General features: G+C 34.8%; 3 protein-coding genes across 19 annotated transcripts; all 3 read left to right on the top strand.

The window, feature by feature from the left end:
* The first annotated feature begins 853 nt into the window (after positions 1 to 853).
* Positions 854 to 5,576, top strand: LOC113524541 (SLAM family member 7-like). 7 transcript variants are annotated; one of them, XR_008301204.1, is made up of 6 exons: positions 854 to 1,016; positions 1,981 to 2,286; positions 2,376 to 2,666; positions 4,200 to 4,338; positions 4,706 to 4,775; positions 5,123 to 5,261. XR_008301204.1 is itself a non-coding variant. In XM_053231088.1 (6 exons), exons 1-6 carry the CDS (start codon positions 869 to 871, stop codon positions 5,184 to 5,186), a joined length of 1,014 nt encoding a protein of 337 aa, XP_053087063.1. In that variant the 5' UTR covers positions 854 to 868; the 3' UTR covers positions 5,187 to 5,575. The 7 variants fall into 7 exon arrangements, 6 of the variants coding, with proteins under 6 accessions (XP_053087063.1, XP_053087066.1, XP_053087062.1 ...); XM_053231088.1 differs by having other exon boundaries at positions 4,200 to 4,334; positions 5,123 to 5,575; XM_053231091.1 differs by lacking the exon at positions 4,200 to 4,338 and having other exon boundaries at positions 5,123 to 5,576.
* A 1,858-nt stretch (positions 5,577 to 7,434) lies between these two features.
* Positions 7,435 to 12,203, top strand: LOC117596363 (SLAM family member 7-like). Of its 5 annotated transcripts, none has more exons than XR_008301205.1 (6): positions 7,435 to 7,597; positions 8,592 to 8,897; positions 8,987 to 9,271; positions 10,810 to 10,948; positions 11,318 to 11,387; positions 11,734 to 12,203. XR_008301205.1 is itself a non-coding variant. In XM_053231093.1 (6 exons), exons 1-6 carry the CDS (start codon positions 7,450 to 7,452, stop codon positions 11,795 to 11,797), a joined length of 1,008 nt encoding a protein of 335 aa, XP_053087068.1. In that variant the 5' UTR covers positions 7,435 to 7,449; the 3' UTR covers positions 11,798 to 12,203. The 5 variants fall into 5 exon arrangements, 4 of the variants coding, with proteins under 4 accessions (XP_053087068.1, XP_034157144.2, XP_053087069.1 ...); XM_053231093.1 differs by having other exon boundaries at positions 10,810 to 10,944; XM_034301253.2 differs by lacking the exon at positions 11,734 to 12,203 and having other exon boundaries at positions 10,810 to 10,944; positions 11,318 to 11,511.
* A 1,856-nt stretch (positions 12,204 to 14,059) lies between these two features.
* Positions 14,060 to 19,066, top strand: LOC117596364 (SLAM family member 7-like). Of its 7 annotated transcripts, none has more exons than XR_008301147.1 (6): positions 14,060 to 14,222; positions 15,213 to 15,518; positions 15,608 to 15,898; positions 17,438 to 17,576; positions 17,946 to 18,015; positions 18,383 to 19,066. XR_008301147.1 is itself a non-coding variant. In XM_053230708.1 (6 exons), exons 1-6 carry the CDS (start codon positions 14,075 to 14,077, stop codon positions 18,444 to 18,446), a joined length of 1,014 nt encoding a protein of 337 aa, XP_053086683.1. In that variant the 5' UTR covers positions 14,060 to 14,074; the 3' UTR covers positions 18,447 to 19,066. The 7 variants fall into 7 exon arrangements, 6 of the variants coding, with proteins under 6 accessions (XP_053086683.1, XP_053086686.1, XP_053086682.1 ...); XM_053230708.1 differs by having other exon boundaries at positions 17,438 to 17,572; XM_053230711.1 differs by lacking the exon at positions 17,438 to 17,576.

Here is a 19,066-nt window from a genome sequence, read left to right as displayed (position 1 = left end):
ATATATATATATATATATATATATATATATATATATATATATATATATATATATATATATATATATATGCGCGCTGTGGTATATTTGTGTAATAGCATCAACATCATGTTCTCATTTTAAATATCTACACGATTTTCCAAGCCATTCAGGGCTTCAGGAGCAGTGTTTATTCTGAACATTTTAGAGTCCTAACATCTAAGAACCGACAAACTGCTTTAATTTGGTCTGTTTTACGAAGCCACACTGTTGTTTGTGCATGTGTGTTTCTGAGGCCTACAGATTTTAGGAAGATTATCTCTGTGCTACTTTCTGCAGTGATGAAAAGCATTCATTGTAAAGTCAAAGGTCTTCCATCCATCTTCATCATGTCTTCATCACAGCGACTCTTTTAGGGATTTGAGTTATCAAAATGATGTGAATCTTTGACTCCTGATTCATTCTTTTACTTTGTCTGTTAGTATAAAAAAATAACAAACAAGAACAGGATTTGTTCTGAGAGTCTTTGTTTATTGCTCATAAACAGTGTGTGATGATGTCAATATATAAAAAATGAAATCTTAGCATATGGGAATTATTGTATATAAATATTATAGAATATTATAATGTATTTCAGGTTTAATTATGGGGTTCAATTTATTTCTCTTTTTTGATATAATGCTGTTTTTTTTTCTCAGAGTTAACAGAGTTCCAGTTTAAATTTCTGTTACACTGCTATTTATTTATTTTTTTAGAGATTGTTAAAAATAAAATTTTCCTCAGTTTAAGTGCTGAAATGTGCTGAGTGATAGACAGAGAAGTCTGATGGAAAGAGCTGTGTTTATGCAGGAGGTTGATTCTGACAGCAGTAAGTGAATCATTTGACGAGAAGATGAACGAGTCTTTAAGTTTCACTTCACAGGTTCGTTTGGTCCACACCAGTCACATCACTGCTGACAAAATGAAGCCAAGACTATACAGCAAACCGCGGCCACGTTTCCTTCATCACAGCCTGAGGCTACTTCTCCTTTTCCTATCAGGTGAGCATTTTACTTATGACTGTTTTTTATTATTTTATAACTAAATGAAGTATGAGGTGAAGTAACAGGTAAAATCATGTGCTTTAGATTCCTCCACAAGCTCCTGAGTGATTTTAATTCTAAACACTTCTACAGATTCTTTGTTCTGAATATTTCATTGATTAGAATTAAGACCTCGTTATTTTAACTCAGTTTAAACAAAGGAACAAATGTATAAGTCTAATTTAATACACAATATATATCTTTTTTTCATAACAAATTAATGACTGAAAATTGCTTAGTTTCTGTAGTAAGAAAAAAAAACAGAATTATTAAAAGTGTAATCAGTTTCATGAAACGTTCCTCTGGTGTGAAGAATAAAATCAGGAAGAGCGAAGCAGCACTGCGTGCGATCAGATATGAAATGTGTTCTCAGTTAGTCTAATAATTCCTTGTTATAGTTTTGTGTTCCTGCATGTAATGATTACAGAAACTATTGGTTCATTAAATTTCACCAAAAACTCCACCATCAGCCTTTCAGACTCTGGCTTTAAAAGACAGACTGCTGAATTTACTGCATGATAGATACTTTATAAATATTTATACTGTATATACAGTATTTCTTATATATAACCTGTTGTGTGTATTTCTTTTTCATGCTTTGCGCTGTGTTTTCAGACACTTTGATTTTAACTGATGTTCTTCTAAAATAAATTCTTGTAATAAATGATTAGGATTATTGTCATTATCATGGCACACACTGATGTACTGTATGTGTATGATGGAGATGATGATGATGATGACGATGGTGATGAAGAATGCTGACAGTGTGAAGTAGAGACAGGAGTGTGTGAACATGACAGAAGTGGTTTTACTTTATTTGAATGATTTATAGCGTTTGATGAATGTACTGTATTTATTTTTTCAATGTGATTTATTATGACTCTGACATGAGACTCACTCTCAGTGCTGTTTTCTCTTTCAGAGATCTTCAGCTCTGTTGGTGGATCTTCAGTTCAGGAGCTGCTCGGTGCTGTAGGCGAGTCTGTTACTTTCCCTACCAGTGTGCCTGTTTCTGGCAATATAATTTATAAAGGCAACACAGTTGGATATGTGTTTAATAAACAGAGTGACACAAACGTCAGTGAGAAGTTCATGAATCGTCTTCATTGGGTGAGTCAGAGTGGGTTCTTCACTCTCTCACACCTGAGAACAGATGATTCAGGACTTTACACAGTGGAGAGCACTAAAGAGCTGAAGGGAAAACAGGATTATCAGCTGGAGGTGTACGGTGAGTTTGTTTTTCTCAGATTTTAGACATAAACAATGAAGAATCTTAAATTCTTAACTTCTCAGATTGTTCATGATGTTTCTGTACAGAGAGAGTTTCAGCTCCTCGGGTGATGAAGGCAGCCTCCAGTTCTTCAGAGTTCTGTTCATTACTGTGTTCTGTGAGGAACGTCAGAGGACTGAAGCTGTTTTTGTATAAAGACGATGTTTTATTAAACAACGCCAGCAGCAGCAACACATTCGACATCATACTGAATCTTCATCTGGAAATAAAGAAGACGGACAACCACAGAGGGAGAACCTTCAGCTGTGTGGCTTCCAACCCAGTCAGTAAAGAGTCAACTCCAATCAACATCTCACAGTACTGCTCTCTGGACACAGGTACGAGACGAGATGATGCTTAAATTAAACCTGTTGTAGTGGAATTTCTCTCACACAAAAAGACTTCTTAAGAGATCAAACTACACAATTACAAATTAAAAAAAAAATACTGTGTGTGTAATTTTACTCAGAAGAACAGTTTCTGTAAAATAATAAACAATATGGTTATTAAAACCCAAATTTAAAAAAATGTCCAAATATTAATTTTCTTATATAAATGTTTGAGAAAGTTAGAGAAAAAAACATTTAATAATTTTATTTTAATGAAGCTATGACTGGTTTAGTGAGCGGTGTGAAAGCACAGGTTCAGCGGTTTAGAATGTTGTTGTTGTTGTTGTTGTTGTTGTTGTTGTTTCATGTTATTAAACCCCATCGTTCATATACCACACTGTAAACCTTTCACACCTTTAGAGCAGAAAAACAAAAGATTGCATTACCAATTTTCTTAAATCAATTAATAATATACTTTCTGAAATTTGTGTTAATGTGTGTGTGTGTGTGATGGGATCTTCTCCTTAAACACACACTTATTCCTTATATACCTCTTTTTGAAACCACATCTGTGTTACAGCACAGAGGAGATGATCTTATTTAAAGTGGAATCACTGCTGGACAGATGTAGTGATGACAGCTTTAGATGTTTTGTTTAATATAATTCTAATATTAAAAATGATGTTTTTTGCAGATGTTGAATCAGGTGTGGAGGTTCAGGTGTGCTGTGATGTCAGTAAAGGCAGTTGTAGTGATTGTTGTGTGTCTGTGGAAAAGGAATGAAAATGACAGAAGACAGAAATTAGTCTGGTTAACTTTTAGTAAAACAAACATACTGAAGTCGAACTCTTCGGTTTAAATCACTTCTTTTCCTATCGAGTGTGTGTTGCTGCGAATGATAAGTTCTGAACCAGACTTTGGCCACCAGTTTATACTCAGGAGAAAACAAAAACCACCAAAAGGATGTGTTAGAAATTCAGTAAAAATGAATCAGGAGACAGGAGACTGGAGTGATCTTCAGGTTCTCGATGTTTATTTGCAGGCTTTAGGTTCAGAAAGTCTACATCAGCTCGCTCTCAGGATTAAGAAGCCAGTTTATGTAGAAAGTGACTTTTTGTACCAGCAGCCATTAATCATTACTCTGTATTTTGATGAGAATATTATTACATATTGTTTGTTTAAGGGTCCCTGGAGGGCTAGTGGTTCAGCCTCTGCGCTCTCACCGCTGCAGCCTGGGTTTGATTCACACGACAGCGCGCTCTCAGTGCCAGTCCCAAGCCGTACTTTACAGCACAAGGCCGGCTTTAGAGACACATAAAATGGCCGCATGTCTCACTTGTATTATATGTGGAAATGTGAATAATAACCAGTTTAGCAATGTTCATGAAACATCTCTAAAATCACATGACTTTGTATTTCTACAATTTTACCCTCATATATACTACAGCAGAGTACATAATGTTATTTAATGAAAAAATAAACACATGGACAGCTCTAATGGTACTGTATTTTGTGATTTAAACCATGTGTTGTTTTGTACAGAAGATGACGTTAGTCCTCCTCGGTCCAGTGTGCCCATTGCTGTCATATGCAGTGTGATTTCAGTCCTAGCAATAATCGTGATGTTTGTGTGTCTGTTGAAAAGGAAACAAAAAAAATCCAGGCGGCGTACAGAAGGCAGGTATTTGTCTGATTACGGGCAAAAAAGCAGAAGTGAAATTTACCTCTACACCTCATCTCACTTCTTAGTAACCCTGTATTACTGCAAATAATTCCAGTTTTGCTATTTAGGAATTTATTCATGTCCTTGAGAAACAAACAAATTCTGCATTTGACTTTTTATTTTAAATTGCAACGTAACAAGCACATGCAGAACGGCATAACACACAGTACACGATTAAAAATAACTTTTAACTTACATATTTCTACTAATCTCATTTACATCCTGATCATTTTTCTCATCTGTGAGTCAGTATCTGTCAGTCTCTCATTATAGACCAATAAACAGTCTTTACTGATGCTGCTATATATATTTTTTATCTTTGCAGACTCATCTGCAACTGAAGGACTGAATGAAGAAATACAGTATTCTGTGATAAATCATAAAATCCCACTCAGGTCAGTAACTGATGGACTGACAGACAGTGACAAACGTTTTTCTACGAAAATATATAAAAATAAAACCCGACAGTACGGTGTGATGTGCAGCAGCTTTTCTCACAGAGCAGTCGGGTTTCACAGCATGGAGGACTTCAGTGTGGTTAAAGCTCTTGTGAATGCTGTGGTCTGAGTGAATTTAAACGTTACTGAGCTCATGCACGCGATGTCTGACTCTCACAGCTTTATAAACATGTACAATGTGCTGTAGTGGACTCTGATATCTAATAACAAGCGTCACTGTTACTCTCAGATAAATGCACTGATCTCTCTCTCTCTCTCTCTCTCTGTTTCTTTTTTCCAAACAGGAAAATACACGAGATTCTGTCTGTGAGGACAACAGCAGTTTATGAGCAGGTTTGCATGCAGTGACTGCAGCAGAAGCCGAACAGAAAAGATCAGAACTGAAAGCTGCTTATCAGATTATTATCAGACCAAAAAAAAAAAAAGATATATATTTTATTGATACGTTTTGTTTTTTTACCTAAACCACAGAATCAACCCACAATGCAACAATGCATAACCAAACATTTAATCATTTTTATATTTATAATTTTTTAAACAATAGATGATACAGTTCTTTCATATTTGCATATTAATTTACATAATCACCTGTGCAACTAACAAATGTTAGAAAACATACAGTATGACCTCATTATGTTTCATCTTCTCCTGTCATGTACGACCTCTCATTAAAGGTGTATAGAGACAATATGAAGGAAAGTAAAGCTCAGAAGGAAGAAGCAGAGATCACTGGTGACTGTGGTATATATATATATATATATATATATATATATATATATATATATATATATATATATATATATATATATATATATGTTACTGTTTCTCAAAAACATCTTTAAGTTGGAGTTGTATGTATGAAATTATGATTAAATAAAGAGGACAAGGCTTTGCTAGAATATAAAATGTCAGTAATGTTGATAATGTTGATTCGGCCTTCACAAACCCTTGACTGTTGCCCCATTATGAGCTCCCACTCATTTGCAGCGTCTTGTATAATTACAAAATATAATTACTTTGCAGAAAGCACAGAGAGCCTTTTCCACATTCACTTCTTTCTACACTGTACAGCTATAAAACTGCTTTTAAAATCCACACTATTCATGTCTCTGTCTTCATTATTTGCAATATAAACAATATTATACCAATAATGCACACTAAAATAAAAAAATTTATATAAACATACCTTTTTTTGTAAATCTTTGGTATTTACAAACAATAGTAACGTTTTAACATTTATTTCACTGTGTAAAGGTTGGAATATAATGAGCACAATATGATTTTAGCACAAAGTTTCATTGAAAAGAAGAAAAAGTGTTGTTCCACTTTTTAAAAATAACCCGAGCTGGACAGAAGATTCTCACACCACAGCTCTTCCTGTGCATTTCAACTAAAAAAAAACACAAGAGTGTGTGGTTTTGTCCTAACTGTGTGTCTGAATCAGTCAGAGCATCAGTTCACTCTGTACTCCACATGATAATCACACAGCCTGTACGTGATCACTCCTTTAGCATTTGCACTATTTCTTTTTATGATGTTTTATTACATAAAATACCACTCTAGCTCAATTATTTTAAATCTAACATTGAACTCCAACATAAGTGGCACCTTTTATGGACAATGATGGTATAAAATGTTAAATGAAATTCAGTTTCCTGGAGAAAATACTTAGCTTTGCTCAAACTAAAATAATTCCCACAAGTGCATTTAAAAAATATTCTGTCAAAATGTATTTAACACGAGTGTATGAAAACACATCAGGACCTCGTTATTACAAGGAAACATCTCGCTATTGAGTGAAAAGCAGCTTGTTATCATCAGAAAAGGCCTCAAGAACTACGAGAAAAATCTTTATTATGAGAAAAATATCTGATATCGCGTGACATCTATTGGCCGAGAGCGGTACTGCATCTCATAAATCCTGCAGAAAGCTGAAGAAAGCTTGTTGTTAAATTGTTCAACTAAACATAAATGCTGTAAATAATTTCAGTAGTAAATTATAAAGTCATCCCATGTTTAAGTGTATATATGCTGTGGTATATGTGTGTAATAGCATCAACATCATGTTCTCATTTTAAATATCTACATGATTTTCCAAGCCATTCAGGGCTTCAGGAGCAGTGTTTATTCTGAACATTTTAGAGTCCTAACATCTAAGAACCGACAAACTGCTTTAATTTGATCTGTTTTACGAAGCCACACTGTTGTTTGTGCATGTGTGTTTCTGAGGCCTACAGATTTTAGGAAGATTATCTCTGTGCTACTTTCTGCAGTGTGTGATGATGTCAATATATAAAAAATGAAATGCTAGCACATGGGAATTATTGTATATAAATATTATAGAATATTATAATGTATTTCAGGTTTAATTATGGGGTTCAATTTATTTCTCTTTTTTGATATAATGCTGTTTTTTTTCTCAGAGTTAACAGAGTTCCAGTTTAAATTTCTGTTACACTGCTATTTATTTTTTTTTAGAGATTGTTAAAAATAAAATTTTCCTCAGTTTAAGTGCTGAAATGTGCTGAGTGATAGAGAAGTCTGATGGAAAGAGCTGTGTTTATGCAGGAGGTTGATTCTGACAGCAGTAAGTGAATCATTTAACGAGAAGATGAACGAGTCTTTAAGTTTCACTTCACAGGTTCGTTTGGTCCACACCAGTCACATCACTGCTGACAAAATGAAGCCAAGACTATACAGCAAACCGCGGCCACGTTTCCTTCATCACAGCCTGAGGCTACTTCTCCTTTTCCTATCAGGTGAGCATTTTACTTATGACTGTTTTTTATTATTTTATAACTAAATGAAGTATGAGGTGAAGGAACAGGTAAAATCATGTGCTTTAGATTTCTCCACAAGCTCCTGAGAGATTTTAATTCTAAACACTTCTACAGATTCTTTGTTCTGAATATTTCATTGCAAATTATAATAAAAATGTTACAGAGTGAAATATTAGAATTAAGACCTCGTTATTTTAACTCAGTTTAAACAAAGGAACAAATGTATAAGTCTAATTTAATACACAATATATATCTTTTTTTCATAACAAATTAATGACTGGAAATTGCTTAGTTTCTGTAGTAAGAAAAAAAAACAGAATTATTAAAATGTGTAATCAGTTTCATGAAACGTTCCTCTGGTGTGAAGAATAAAATCAGGAAGAGCGAAGCAGCACTGCGTGCGATCAGATATGAAATGTGTTCTCAGTTAGTCTAATAATTCTTTGTTATAGTTTTGTGTTCCTGCATGTAATGATTACAGAAACTATTGGTTCATTAAATTTCACCAAAAACTCCACCATCAGCCTTTCAGATTCTGGCTTTAAAAGACAGACTGCTGAATTTACTGCATGATAGATACTTTATAAATATTTATACTGTATATACAGTATTTCTTATATATAACCTGTTGTGTGTATTTCTTTTTCATGCTTTGCGCTGTGTTTTCAGACACTTTGATTTTAACTGATGTTCTTCTAAAATAAATTCTTGTAATAAATGTTTAGGATTATTGTCATTATCATGGCACACACTGATGTACTGTATGTGTATGATGGAGATGATGATGATGACGATGATGATGAAGAATGCTGACAGTGTGAAGTAGAGACAGGAGTGTGTGAACATGACAGAAGTGGTTTTAGTTTATTTCAATGATTTATAGCGTTTGATGAATGTACTGTATTTATTTTTTTAATGTGATTTATTATGACTCTGACATGAGACTCACTCTCAGTGCTGTTTTCTCTTTCAGAGATCTTCAGCTCTGTTGGTGGATCTTCAGTTCAGGAGCTGCTCGGTGCTGTAGGCGAGTCTGTTACTTTCCCTACCAGTGTGCCTGTTTCTGGCAATATAATTTATAAAGGCAACACAGTTGGACATGTGTTTAATAAACAGAGTGACACAAACGTCATTGAGAAGTTCATGAATCGTCTTCACTGGGTGAGTCAGAGTGGGTTCTTCACTCTCTCAGACCTGAGAACAGATGATTCAGGACTTTACACAGCGGAGAGCTTTAAAGAGCCGAAGGGAAAACAGGATTATCAGCTGGAGGTGTACGGTGAGTTTGTTTTTCTCAGATTTTAGACATAAACAATAAAGAACCTTAAATTCTTAACTTATCAGATTGTTCATGATGTTTCTGTACAGAGAGAGTTTCAGCTCCTCGGGTGATGAACATAACCTCCAGTTCTTCAGAGTTCTGTTCATTACTGTGTTCTGTGAGGAACGTCAGAGGACTGAAGCTGTTTTTGTATAAAGACGATGTTTTATTAAACAACGCCAGCAGCAGCAGAAACACATCCAACATCACACTGAATCTTCATCTGGAAATAAAGAAGACGGACAATCGCACCTTCAGCTGTGTGGCTTCCAACCCAGTCAGTAAAGAGTCAACTCCAATCAACATCACACAGTACTGCTCTCTGGACACAGGTACGAGACGAGATGATGCTTAAATTAAAGCTGTAGTAGTGGAACTTTCTCTCACACAAAAAGACTTCTTAAGAGATCAAACTACACAATTACAAATAAAAAAACACTGTGTGTAATTTTACTCAGAAGAACAGTTTCTGTAAAATAATAAACAACAATATGGTTATTAAAATCCAAATTTAAAAAAATGTCCAAATATTAATTTTCTTATATAAATGTCTGAGAAAGTTAGAGGAAAAAAAACATTTAATAATTTTATTTTAATGAAGCTATGACTGGTTTAGTGAGCGGTGTGAAAGCGCAGGTTCAGCAGTTCAGAATGTTGTTGTTGTTGTTGTTGTTTTTCATGTTATTAAACCCCATCGTTCATATACCACACTGTAAACCTTTCACACCTTTAGAGCAGAAAAACAAAAGACTGCATCACCAATTTTCTTAAATCAATTAATAATATACTTTCTGAAATTTGTGTTAATGTGTGTGTGTGTTAATGTGTGTGTGTGTGTGATGGGATCTTCTCCTTAAACACACACATTCCTTATATACATCTTTTTGAAACCACATCTGTGTTACAGCACAGAGGAGATGATCTTATTTAAAGTGGAATCACTGCTGGACAGATGTAGTGATGACAGCTTTAGATGTTTTGTTTAATATAATTCTAATATTAAAATGATGTTTTTTGCAGATGTTGAATCAGGTGTGGAGGTTCAGGTGTGCTGTGATGTCAGTAAAGGCGGTTGTAGTGATTGTTGTGTGTCTGTGGAAAAGGAATGAAAATGACAGAAGACAGAAATTAGTCTGGTTAACTTTTAGTAAAACAAACATACTCAAGTCAAACTTTTCGGTTTAAATCACTTCTTTTCCTATCGAGTGTGTGTTGCTGCGAATGATAAGTTCTGAACCAGACTTTGGCCACCAGTTTATACTCAGGAGAAAACAAAAACCACCAAAAGGATGTGTTAGAAATTCAGTAAAAATGAATCAGGAGACAGGAGACTGGAGTGATCTTTAGGTTCTCGATGTTTATTTGCAGGCTTTAGGTTCAGAAAGTCTACATCAGCTCGCTCTCAGGATTAAGAAGCCAGTTTATGTAGAAAGTGACTTTTTGTACCAGCAGCCATTAATCATTACTCAGTATTTTGATGAGAATATTATTACATATTGTTTGTTTAAGGGTCCCTGGAGGGCTAGTGGTTCGGCCTCTGCGCTCTCACCGCTGCAGCCTGGGTTTGATTCACACGACAGCGCGCTCTCAGTGTCAGTCCCAAGCCGTACTTTACAGCACAAGGCCGGCTTTAGAGACACATAAAATGGCCGCATGTCTCACTTGTATTATATGTGGAAATGTGAATAATAACCAGGTTAGCGATGTTCATGAAACATCTCTAAAAACACATTTCACTTTGTATTTCTACAATTTTACCCTCATATATACTACAGCAGAGTACATAATGTAATTTAATGAAAAAATAAACACTTGGACAGCTCTAGTGCTACTGTTTTTTGTTATTTAAACCATGTGTTGTTTTGTACAGAAGATGACGTTAGTCCTCCTCGGTCCAGTGTGCCCATTGCTGTCATATGCAGTGTGATTTCAGTCCTAGCAATAATCGTGATGTTTGTCTGTCTGTTGAAAAGGAAACAAAAGGAATCCAGGCGGCGTACAGAAGGCAGGTATTTGTCTGATTTCGGGCAAAAAAGCAGAAGTGAAATTTACCTCTACACCTCATCTCACTTCTTAGTAACCCTGTATTACTGCAAATAATTCCAGTTTTGCTATTTAGCAATTTATTCATGTCCTTGAGAAACAAACAAATTCTGCATTTGACTTTTCATTTTAAATTGCAACGTAACAAGCACATGCAGAACGGCATAACACACAGTACACATGATTAAAAATAACTTTTAACTTACGTATTTCTACCAATCTCATTTACATCCTGATCATTTTTCTCATCTGTGAGTCAGTATCTGTCAGTCTCTCATTATAGACCAATAAACAGTCTTTACTGATGCTGCTATATATATTTTTTATCTTTGCAGACTCATCTGCAACTGAAGGACTGAATGAAGAAATACAGTATTCTGTGATAAATCATAAAATCCCACTCAGGTCAGTAACTGATGGACTGACAGACAGTGACAAACGTTTTTCTATGAAAATATATAAAAATAAACCTGACAGTACGGTGTGATGTTCAGCAGCTTTTCTCACAGAGCAGTCGGGTTTCACAGCATGGAGGACTTCAGTGTGGTTAAAGCTCTTGTGAATGCTGTGGTCTGAGTGGATTTAAACGTTACTGAGCTCATGCACGCGATGTCTGACTCTCACAGCTTTATAAACATGTACAATGTGCTGTAGTGGACTCTGATATCTAATAACAAGCGTCACTGTTACTCTCAGATAAATGCACTGATCTCTCTCTCTCTCTCTCTCTCTGTTTCTTTTTTCCAAACAGGAAAATACACGAGATTCTGTCTGTGAGGACAACAGCAGTTTATGAGCAGGTTTGCATGCAGTGATTGCAGCAGAAGCCGAACAGAAAAGATCAGAACTGAAAGCTGCTTATCAGATTATTATCAGACCAAAAAAAAAAAAAGATAGATATTTTATTGGTACGTTTTGTTTTTTTACCTAAACCACAGAATCAACCCACAATGCAACAATGCATAACCAAACATTTAATCATTTTTATATTTATAATTTTTTAAACAATAGATGATACAGTTCTTTCATATTTGCATATTAATTTACATAATCACCTGTGCAACTAACAAATGTTAGAAAACGTACAGTATGACCTCATTATGTTTCATCTTCTCCTGTCATGTACGACCTCTCATTAAAGGTGTATAGAGACAATATGAAGGAAAGTAAAGCTCAGAAGGAAGAAGCAGAGATCACTGGTGCCTGTGGTATATATATATATATATATATATATATATATATATATATATATATATATATATATATATATATAATATATATATGTTACTGTTTCTCAAAAACATCTTTAAGTTGGAGTTGTATGTATGAAATTATGATTAAATAAAGAGGACAAGGCTTTGCTAGAATATAAAATGTCAGTAATGTTGATAATGTTGATTCGGCCTTCACAAACCCTTGACTGTTGCCCCATTATGAGCTCCCACTCATTTGCAGCGTCTTGTATAATTACAAAATATAATTACTTTGCAGAAAGCACAGAGAGCCTTTTCCACATTCACTTCTTTCTACACTGTACAGCTATAAAACTGCTTTTAAAATCCACACTATTCATGTCTCTGTCTTCATTATTTGCAATATAAACAATATTATACCAATAATGCACACTAAAATAAAAAAATTTATATAAACATACCTTTTTTTGTAAATCTTTGGTATTTACAAACACTAGTAACGTTTTAACATTTATTTCACTGTGTAAAGGTTGGAATATAACGAGCACAATATGATTTTAGCACAAAGTTTCATTGAAAAGAAGAAAAAGTGTTGTTCCACTTTTTAAAAATAACCCGAGCTGGACAGAAGATTCTCACACCACAGCTCTTCCTGTGCATTTCAACTAAAAAAACCCACAAGAGTGTGTGGTTTTGTCCTAACTGTGTGTCTGAATCAGTCAGAGCATCAGTTCACTCTGTACTCCACATGATAATCACACAGCCTGTACGTGATCACTCCTTTAGCATTTGCACTATTTCTTTTTATGATGTTTTATTACATAAAATACCACTCTAGCTCAATTATTTTAAATCTAACATTGAATTCCAACATAAGTGGCACCTTTTATGGACAATGATGGTATAAAATGTTAAATGAAATTCAGTTTCCTGGAGAAAATACTTAGCTTTGCTCAAACTAAAATAATTCCCACAAGTGCATTTAAAAAATATTCTGTCAAAATGTATTTAACACGAGTGTATGAAAACACATCAGGACCTCGTTATTACAAGGAAACATCTCGCTATTGAGTGAAAAGCAGCTTATTATCATCAGAAAAGGCCTCAAGAACTACGAGAAAAATCTTTATTATGAGAAAAATATCTGATATCGCGTGACATCTATTGGCCGAGAGCGGTACTGCATCTCATAAATCCTGCAGAAAGCTGAAGAAAGCTTGTTGTTAAATTGTTCAACTGAACATAAATACTGTAAATAATTTCAGTAGTAAATTATAAAGTCATCCCATGTTTAAGCGTATATATATATATATATGCGCTGTGGTATATGTGTGTAATAGCATCAACATCATGTTCTCATTTTAAATATCTAAATGATTTTCCAAGCCATTCAGGGCTTCAGGAGCAGTGTTTATTCTGAACATTTTAGAGTCCTAACATCTAAGAACCGACAAACTGCTTTAATTTGATCTGTTTTACGAAGCCACACTGTTGTTTGTGCATGTGTGTTTCTGAGGCCTACAGATTTTAGGAAGATTATCTCTGTGCTACTTTCTGCAGTGTGTGATGATGTCAATATATAAAAAATGAAATCTTAGCATATGGGAATTATTGTATATAAATATTATAGAATATTATAATGTATTTCAGGTTTAATTATGGGGTTCAATTTATTTCTCTTTTTTGATATAATGCTGTTTTTTTTCTCAGCGTTAACAGAGTTCCAGTTTAAATTTCTGTTACACTGCTATTTATTTATTTTTTTAGAGATTGTTAAAAATAAAATTTCCTCAGTTTAAGTGCTGAAATGTGCTGAGTGATAGAGAAGTCTGATGGAAAGAGCTGTGTTTATGCAGGAGGTTGATTCTGACAGCAGTAAGTGAATCATTTGACGAGAAGATGAACGAGTCTTTAAGTTTCACTTCACAGGTTCGTTTGATCCACACCAGTCACATCACTGCTGACAAAATGAAGCCAAGACTATACAGCAAACCGCGGCCACGTTTCCTTCATCACAGCCTGAGGCTACTTCTCCTTTTCCTATCAGGTGAGCATTTTACTTATGACTGTTTTTTATTATTTTATAACTAAATGAAGTATGAGGTGAAGGAACAGGTAAAATCATGTGCTTTAGATTTCTCCACAAGCTCCTGAGAGATTTTAATTCTAAACACTTCTACAGATTCTTTGTTCTGAATATTTCATTGCAAATTATAATAAAAATGTTACAGAGTGAAATATTAGCATTAAGACCTCATGATTTTAACTCAGCTTAAACAAAGGAACAAATGTATAAGTCTAATTTAATACACAATGTATATCTTTTTTTTTTTATGACAAATGAATGACTGGAAATTGCTTAGTTTCTGTAGTAAGAAAAAAAACAGAATTATTAAAAGTGTAATCAGTTTCATGAAACGTTCCTCTGGTGTGAAAAATAAAATCAGGAAGAGCGAAGCAGCACTGCGTGCGATCAGATATGAAATGTGTTCTCAGTTAGTCTAATAATTCTTTGTTATAGTTTTGTGTTCCTGCATGTAATGATTACAGAAACTATTGATTCATTAAATTTCACCAAAAACTCCACCATCAGCCTTTCAGACTCTGGCTTTAAAAGACAGACTGCTGAATTTACTGCATGATAGATACTTTATAAATATTTATACTGTATATACAGTATTTCTTATATATAACCTGTTGTGTGTATTTCTTTTTCATGCTTTGCGCTGTGTTTTCAGACACTTTGATTTTAACTGATGTTCTTCTAAAATAAATTCTTGTAATAAATGATTAGGATTATTGTCATTATCAGGGCACACACTGATGTACTGTATGTGTATGATGGAGATGATGATGATGATGATGAAGAATGCTGACAGTGTGAAGTAGAGACAGGAGTGTGTGAACATGACAGAAGTGGTTTTACTTTATTTGAATGATTTATAGCGTTTGATGAATGCACTGTATTTATTTTTTTTAATGTGATTTATAATGACTCTGACATGAGACTCACTCTCAGTGCTGTTTTCTCTTTCAGAGATCTTCAGCTCTGTTGGTGGATCTTCAGGTCAGGAGCTGCTCGGTGCTGTAGGCGAGTCTGTTACTTTCCCTATCCGTGTGCCTGTTACAGGCACTATAAGTTATAAAGGCAACACAGTTGGATATGTGTTTAATAAACAGAGTGACACAAACGTCATTGAGAAGTTCATGAATCGTCTTCATTGGGTGAGTCAGATTCGGTTCTTCACTATCTCACACCTGAGAACAGATGATTCAGGACTTTACACAGTGGAGAGCACTAAAGAGCTGAAGGGAAAACAGGATTATCAGCTGGAGGTGTACGGTGAGTTTGTTTTTCTCAGATTTTAGACATAAACAATAAAGAACCTTAAATTCTTAACTTATCAGATTGTTCATGATGTTTCTGTACAGATAGAGTTTCAGCTCCTCGGGTGATGAAGGCAGCCTCCAGTTCTTCAGAGTTCTGTTCATTACTGTGTTCTGTGAGGAACGTCAGAGGACTGAAGCTGTCTTTGTATAAAGATGATGTTTTATTAAACCACACCAGCAGCAACAACACATCCAACATCACACTGAATCTTCATCTGGAAATAAAGAAGACGGACAACCAGAGAGGGAGAACCTTCAGCTGTGTGGCTTCCAACCCAGTCAGTAAAGAGTCAACTCCAATCAACATCACACAGTACTGCTCTCTGGACACAGGTACGAGACGAGATGATGCTTAAATTAAAGCTGTAGTAGTGGAACTTTCTCTCACACAAAAAGACTTCTTAAGAGATCAAACTACACAATTACAAATAAAAAAAATACTGTGTGTGTAATTTTACTCAGAAGAACAGTTTCTGTAAAATAATAAACAACAATATGGTTATTAAAACCCAAATTTAAAAAAATGTCCAAATATTAATTTTCTTATATAAATGTTTGAGAAAGTTAGAGAAAAAAACATTTAATAATTTTATTTTAATGAAGCTATGACTGGTTTAGTGAGCGGTGTGAAAGCGCAGGTTCAGCAGTTTAGAATGTTGTTGTTGTTGTTGTTGTTTTTCATGTTATTAAACCCCATCGTTCATATACCACACTGTAAACCTTTCACACCTTTAGAGCAGAAAAACAAAAGACTGCATTACCAATTTTCTTAAATCAATTAATAATATACTTTCTGAAATTTGTGTTAATGTGTGTGTGTGTGTGTGTGTGTGTGTGTGTGATGGGATCTTCTCCTTAAACACACACTTATTCCTTATATACATCTTTTTGAAACCACATCCGTGTTACAGCACAGAGGAGATGATCTTATTTAAAGTGGAATCACTGCTGGACAGATGTAGTGATCACAGCTTTAGATGTTTTGTTTAATATAATTCTAATATTAAAATGATGTTTTTTGCAGATGTTGAATCAGGTGTGGAGGTTCAGGTGTGCTGTGATGTCAGTAAAGGCGGTTGTAGTGATTGTTGTGTGTCTGTGGAAAAGGAATGAAAATGACAGAAGACAGAAATTAGTCTGGTTAACTTTTAGTAAAACAAACATACTGAAGTCGAACTCTTCGGTTTAAATCACTTCTTTTCCTATCGAGTGTGTGTTGCTGCGAATGATAAGTTCTGAACCAGACTTTGGCCACCAGTTTATACTCAGGAGAAAACAAAAACCACCAAAAGGATGTGTTAGAAATTCAGTAAAAATGAATCAGGAGACAGGAGACTGGAGTGATCTTCAGGTTCTCGATGTTTATTTGCAGGCTTTAGGTTCAGAAAGTCTACATCAGCTCGCTCTCAGGATTAAGAAGCCAGTTTATGTAGAAAGTGACTTTTTGTACCAGCAGCCATTAATCATTACTCTGTATTTTGATGAGAATATTATTACATATTGTTTGTTTAAGGGTCCCTGGAGGGCTAGTGGTTCAGCCTCTGCGCTCTCACCGCTGCAGCCTGGGTTTGATTCACACGACAGCGCGCTCTCAGTGCCAGTCCCAAGCCGTACTTTACAGCACAAGGCCGGTTTTAGAGACATAAAATGGCTGCATGTCTCACTTGTATTATATGTGGAAATGTGAATAATAACCAGTTTAGCGATGTTCATGAAACATCTCTAAAAACACATTTCACTTTGTATTTCTACAATTTTACCCTCATATATACTACAGCAGAGTACATAATGTAATTTAATGAAAAAATAAACACATGGACAGCTCTAATGGTACTGTTTTTTGTGATTTAAACCATGTGTTGTTTTGTACAGAAGATGACGTTAGTCCTCCTCGGTCCAGTGTGCCCATTGCTGTCATATGCAGTGTGATTTCAGTCCTGGCAATAATCGTGATGTTTGTGTGTCTGTGGAAAAGGAAACAAAAGGAATCCACACAGCTTACAGAAGGCAGGTATTTGTCTGATTACGGGCAAAAAAGCAGAAGTGAAATTTATCTCTACACCTCATCTCACTTCTTAGTAACCCTGTATTACTGCAAATAATTCCAGTTTTGCTATTTAGCAATTTATTCATGTCCTTGAGAAACAAACAAATTCTGCATTTGACTTTTCATTTTAAATTGCAACGTAACAAGCACATGCAGAACGGCATAACACACAGTACACATGATTAAAAATAACTTTTAACTTACATATTTCTACTAATCTCATTTACATCCTGATCATGTTTCTCATCTGTGAGTCAGTATCTGTCAGTCTCTCATTATAGACCAATAAACAGTCTTTACTGATGCTGCTATATATATTTTTTATCTTTGCAGACTCATCTGCAACTGAAGGACTGAATGAAGAAATACAGTATTCTGTGATAAATCATAAAATCCCACTCAGGTCAGTAACTGATGGACTGACAGACAGTGACAAACATTTTTCTATGAAAATATATAAAAATAAAACCCGACAGTACGGTGTGATGTTCAGCAGCTTTTCTCACAGAGCAGTCAGGTTTCACAACATGGAGGACTTCAGTGTGGTTAAAGCTCTTGTGAATGCTGTGGTCTGAGTGAATTTAAACGTTACTGAGCTCATGCACGTGATGTCTGACTCTCACAGCTTTATAAACATGTACAATGTGCTGTAGTGGACTCTGATATCTAATAACAAGCATCACTGTTACTCTCAGATAAATGCACTGATCTCTCTCTCTCTCTCTCTCTCTCTCTCTCTCTCTCTCTCTCTGTTTCTTTTTTCCAAGCAGGAAAATACACGAGATTCTGTCTGTGAGGACAACAGCAGTTTATGAGCAGGTTTGCATGCAGTGACTGCAGCAGAAACCGAACAGAAAAGATCAGAACTGAAAGCTGCTTATCAGATTATTATCAGACCAAAAAAAAAAAAAGATAGATATTTTATTGGTACGTTTTGTTTTTTTGCATAAACCACAGAATCAACCCACAATGCAACAATGCATAACCAAACATTTAATCATTTTTATATTTATAATTTTTTAAACAATAGACAATACAGTTCTTTCATATTTGCATATTAATTTACATAATCACCTGTGCAACTAACAAATGTTAGAAAACGTACAGTATGACCTCATTATGTTTCATCTTCTCCTATCATGTACGACCTCTCATTAAACGTGTATAGAGACAATATGAAGGAAAGTAAAGCTCAGAAGGAAGAAGCAGAGATCACTGGTGCCTGTGGTATATATATATATATATATAGAATATAGAATATAAAATGTCAGTAATGTTGATAATGTTGATTCGGCCTTCACAAACCCTTGACTGTTGCCCCATTATGAGCTCCCACTCATTTGCAGCGTCTTGTATAATTACAAAATATAATTACTTTGCAGAAAGCACAGAGAGCCTTTTCCACATTCACTTCTTTCTACACTGTACAGCTATAAAACTGCTTTTAAAATCCA

The sequence above is a fragment of the Pangasianodon hypophthalmus genome, chromosome 28 (assembly GCF_027358585.1).
Source record: "Pangasianodon hypophthalmus isolate fPanHyp1 chromosome 28, fPanHyp1.pri, whole genome shotgun sequence".
In the NCBI taxonomy this organism is placed as follows: Eukaryota; Metazoa; Chordata; class Actinopteri; order Siluriformes; family Pangasiidae; genus Pangasianodon; species Pangasianodon hypophthalmus.
This window is presented reverse-complemented; position numbering and strand designations above follow the sequence as displayed.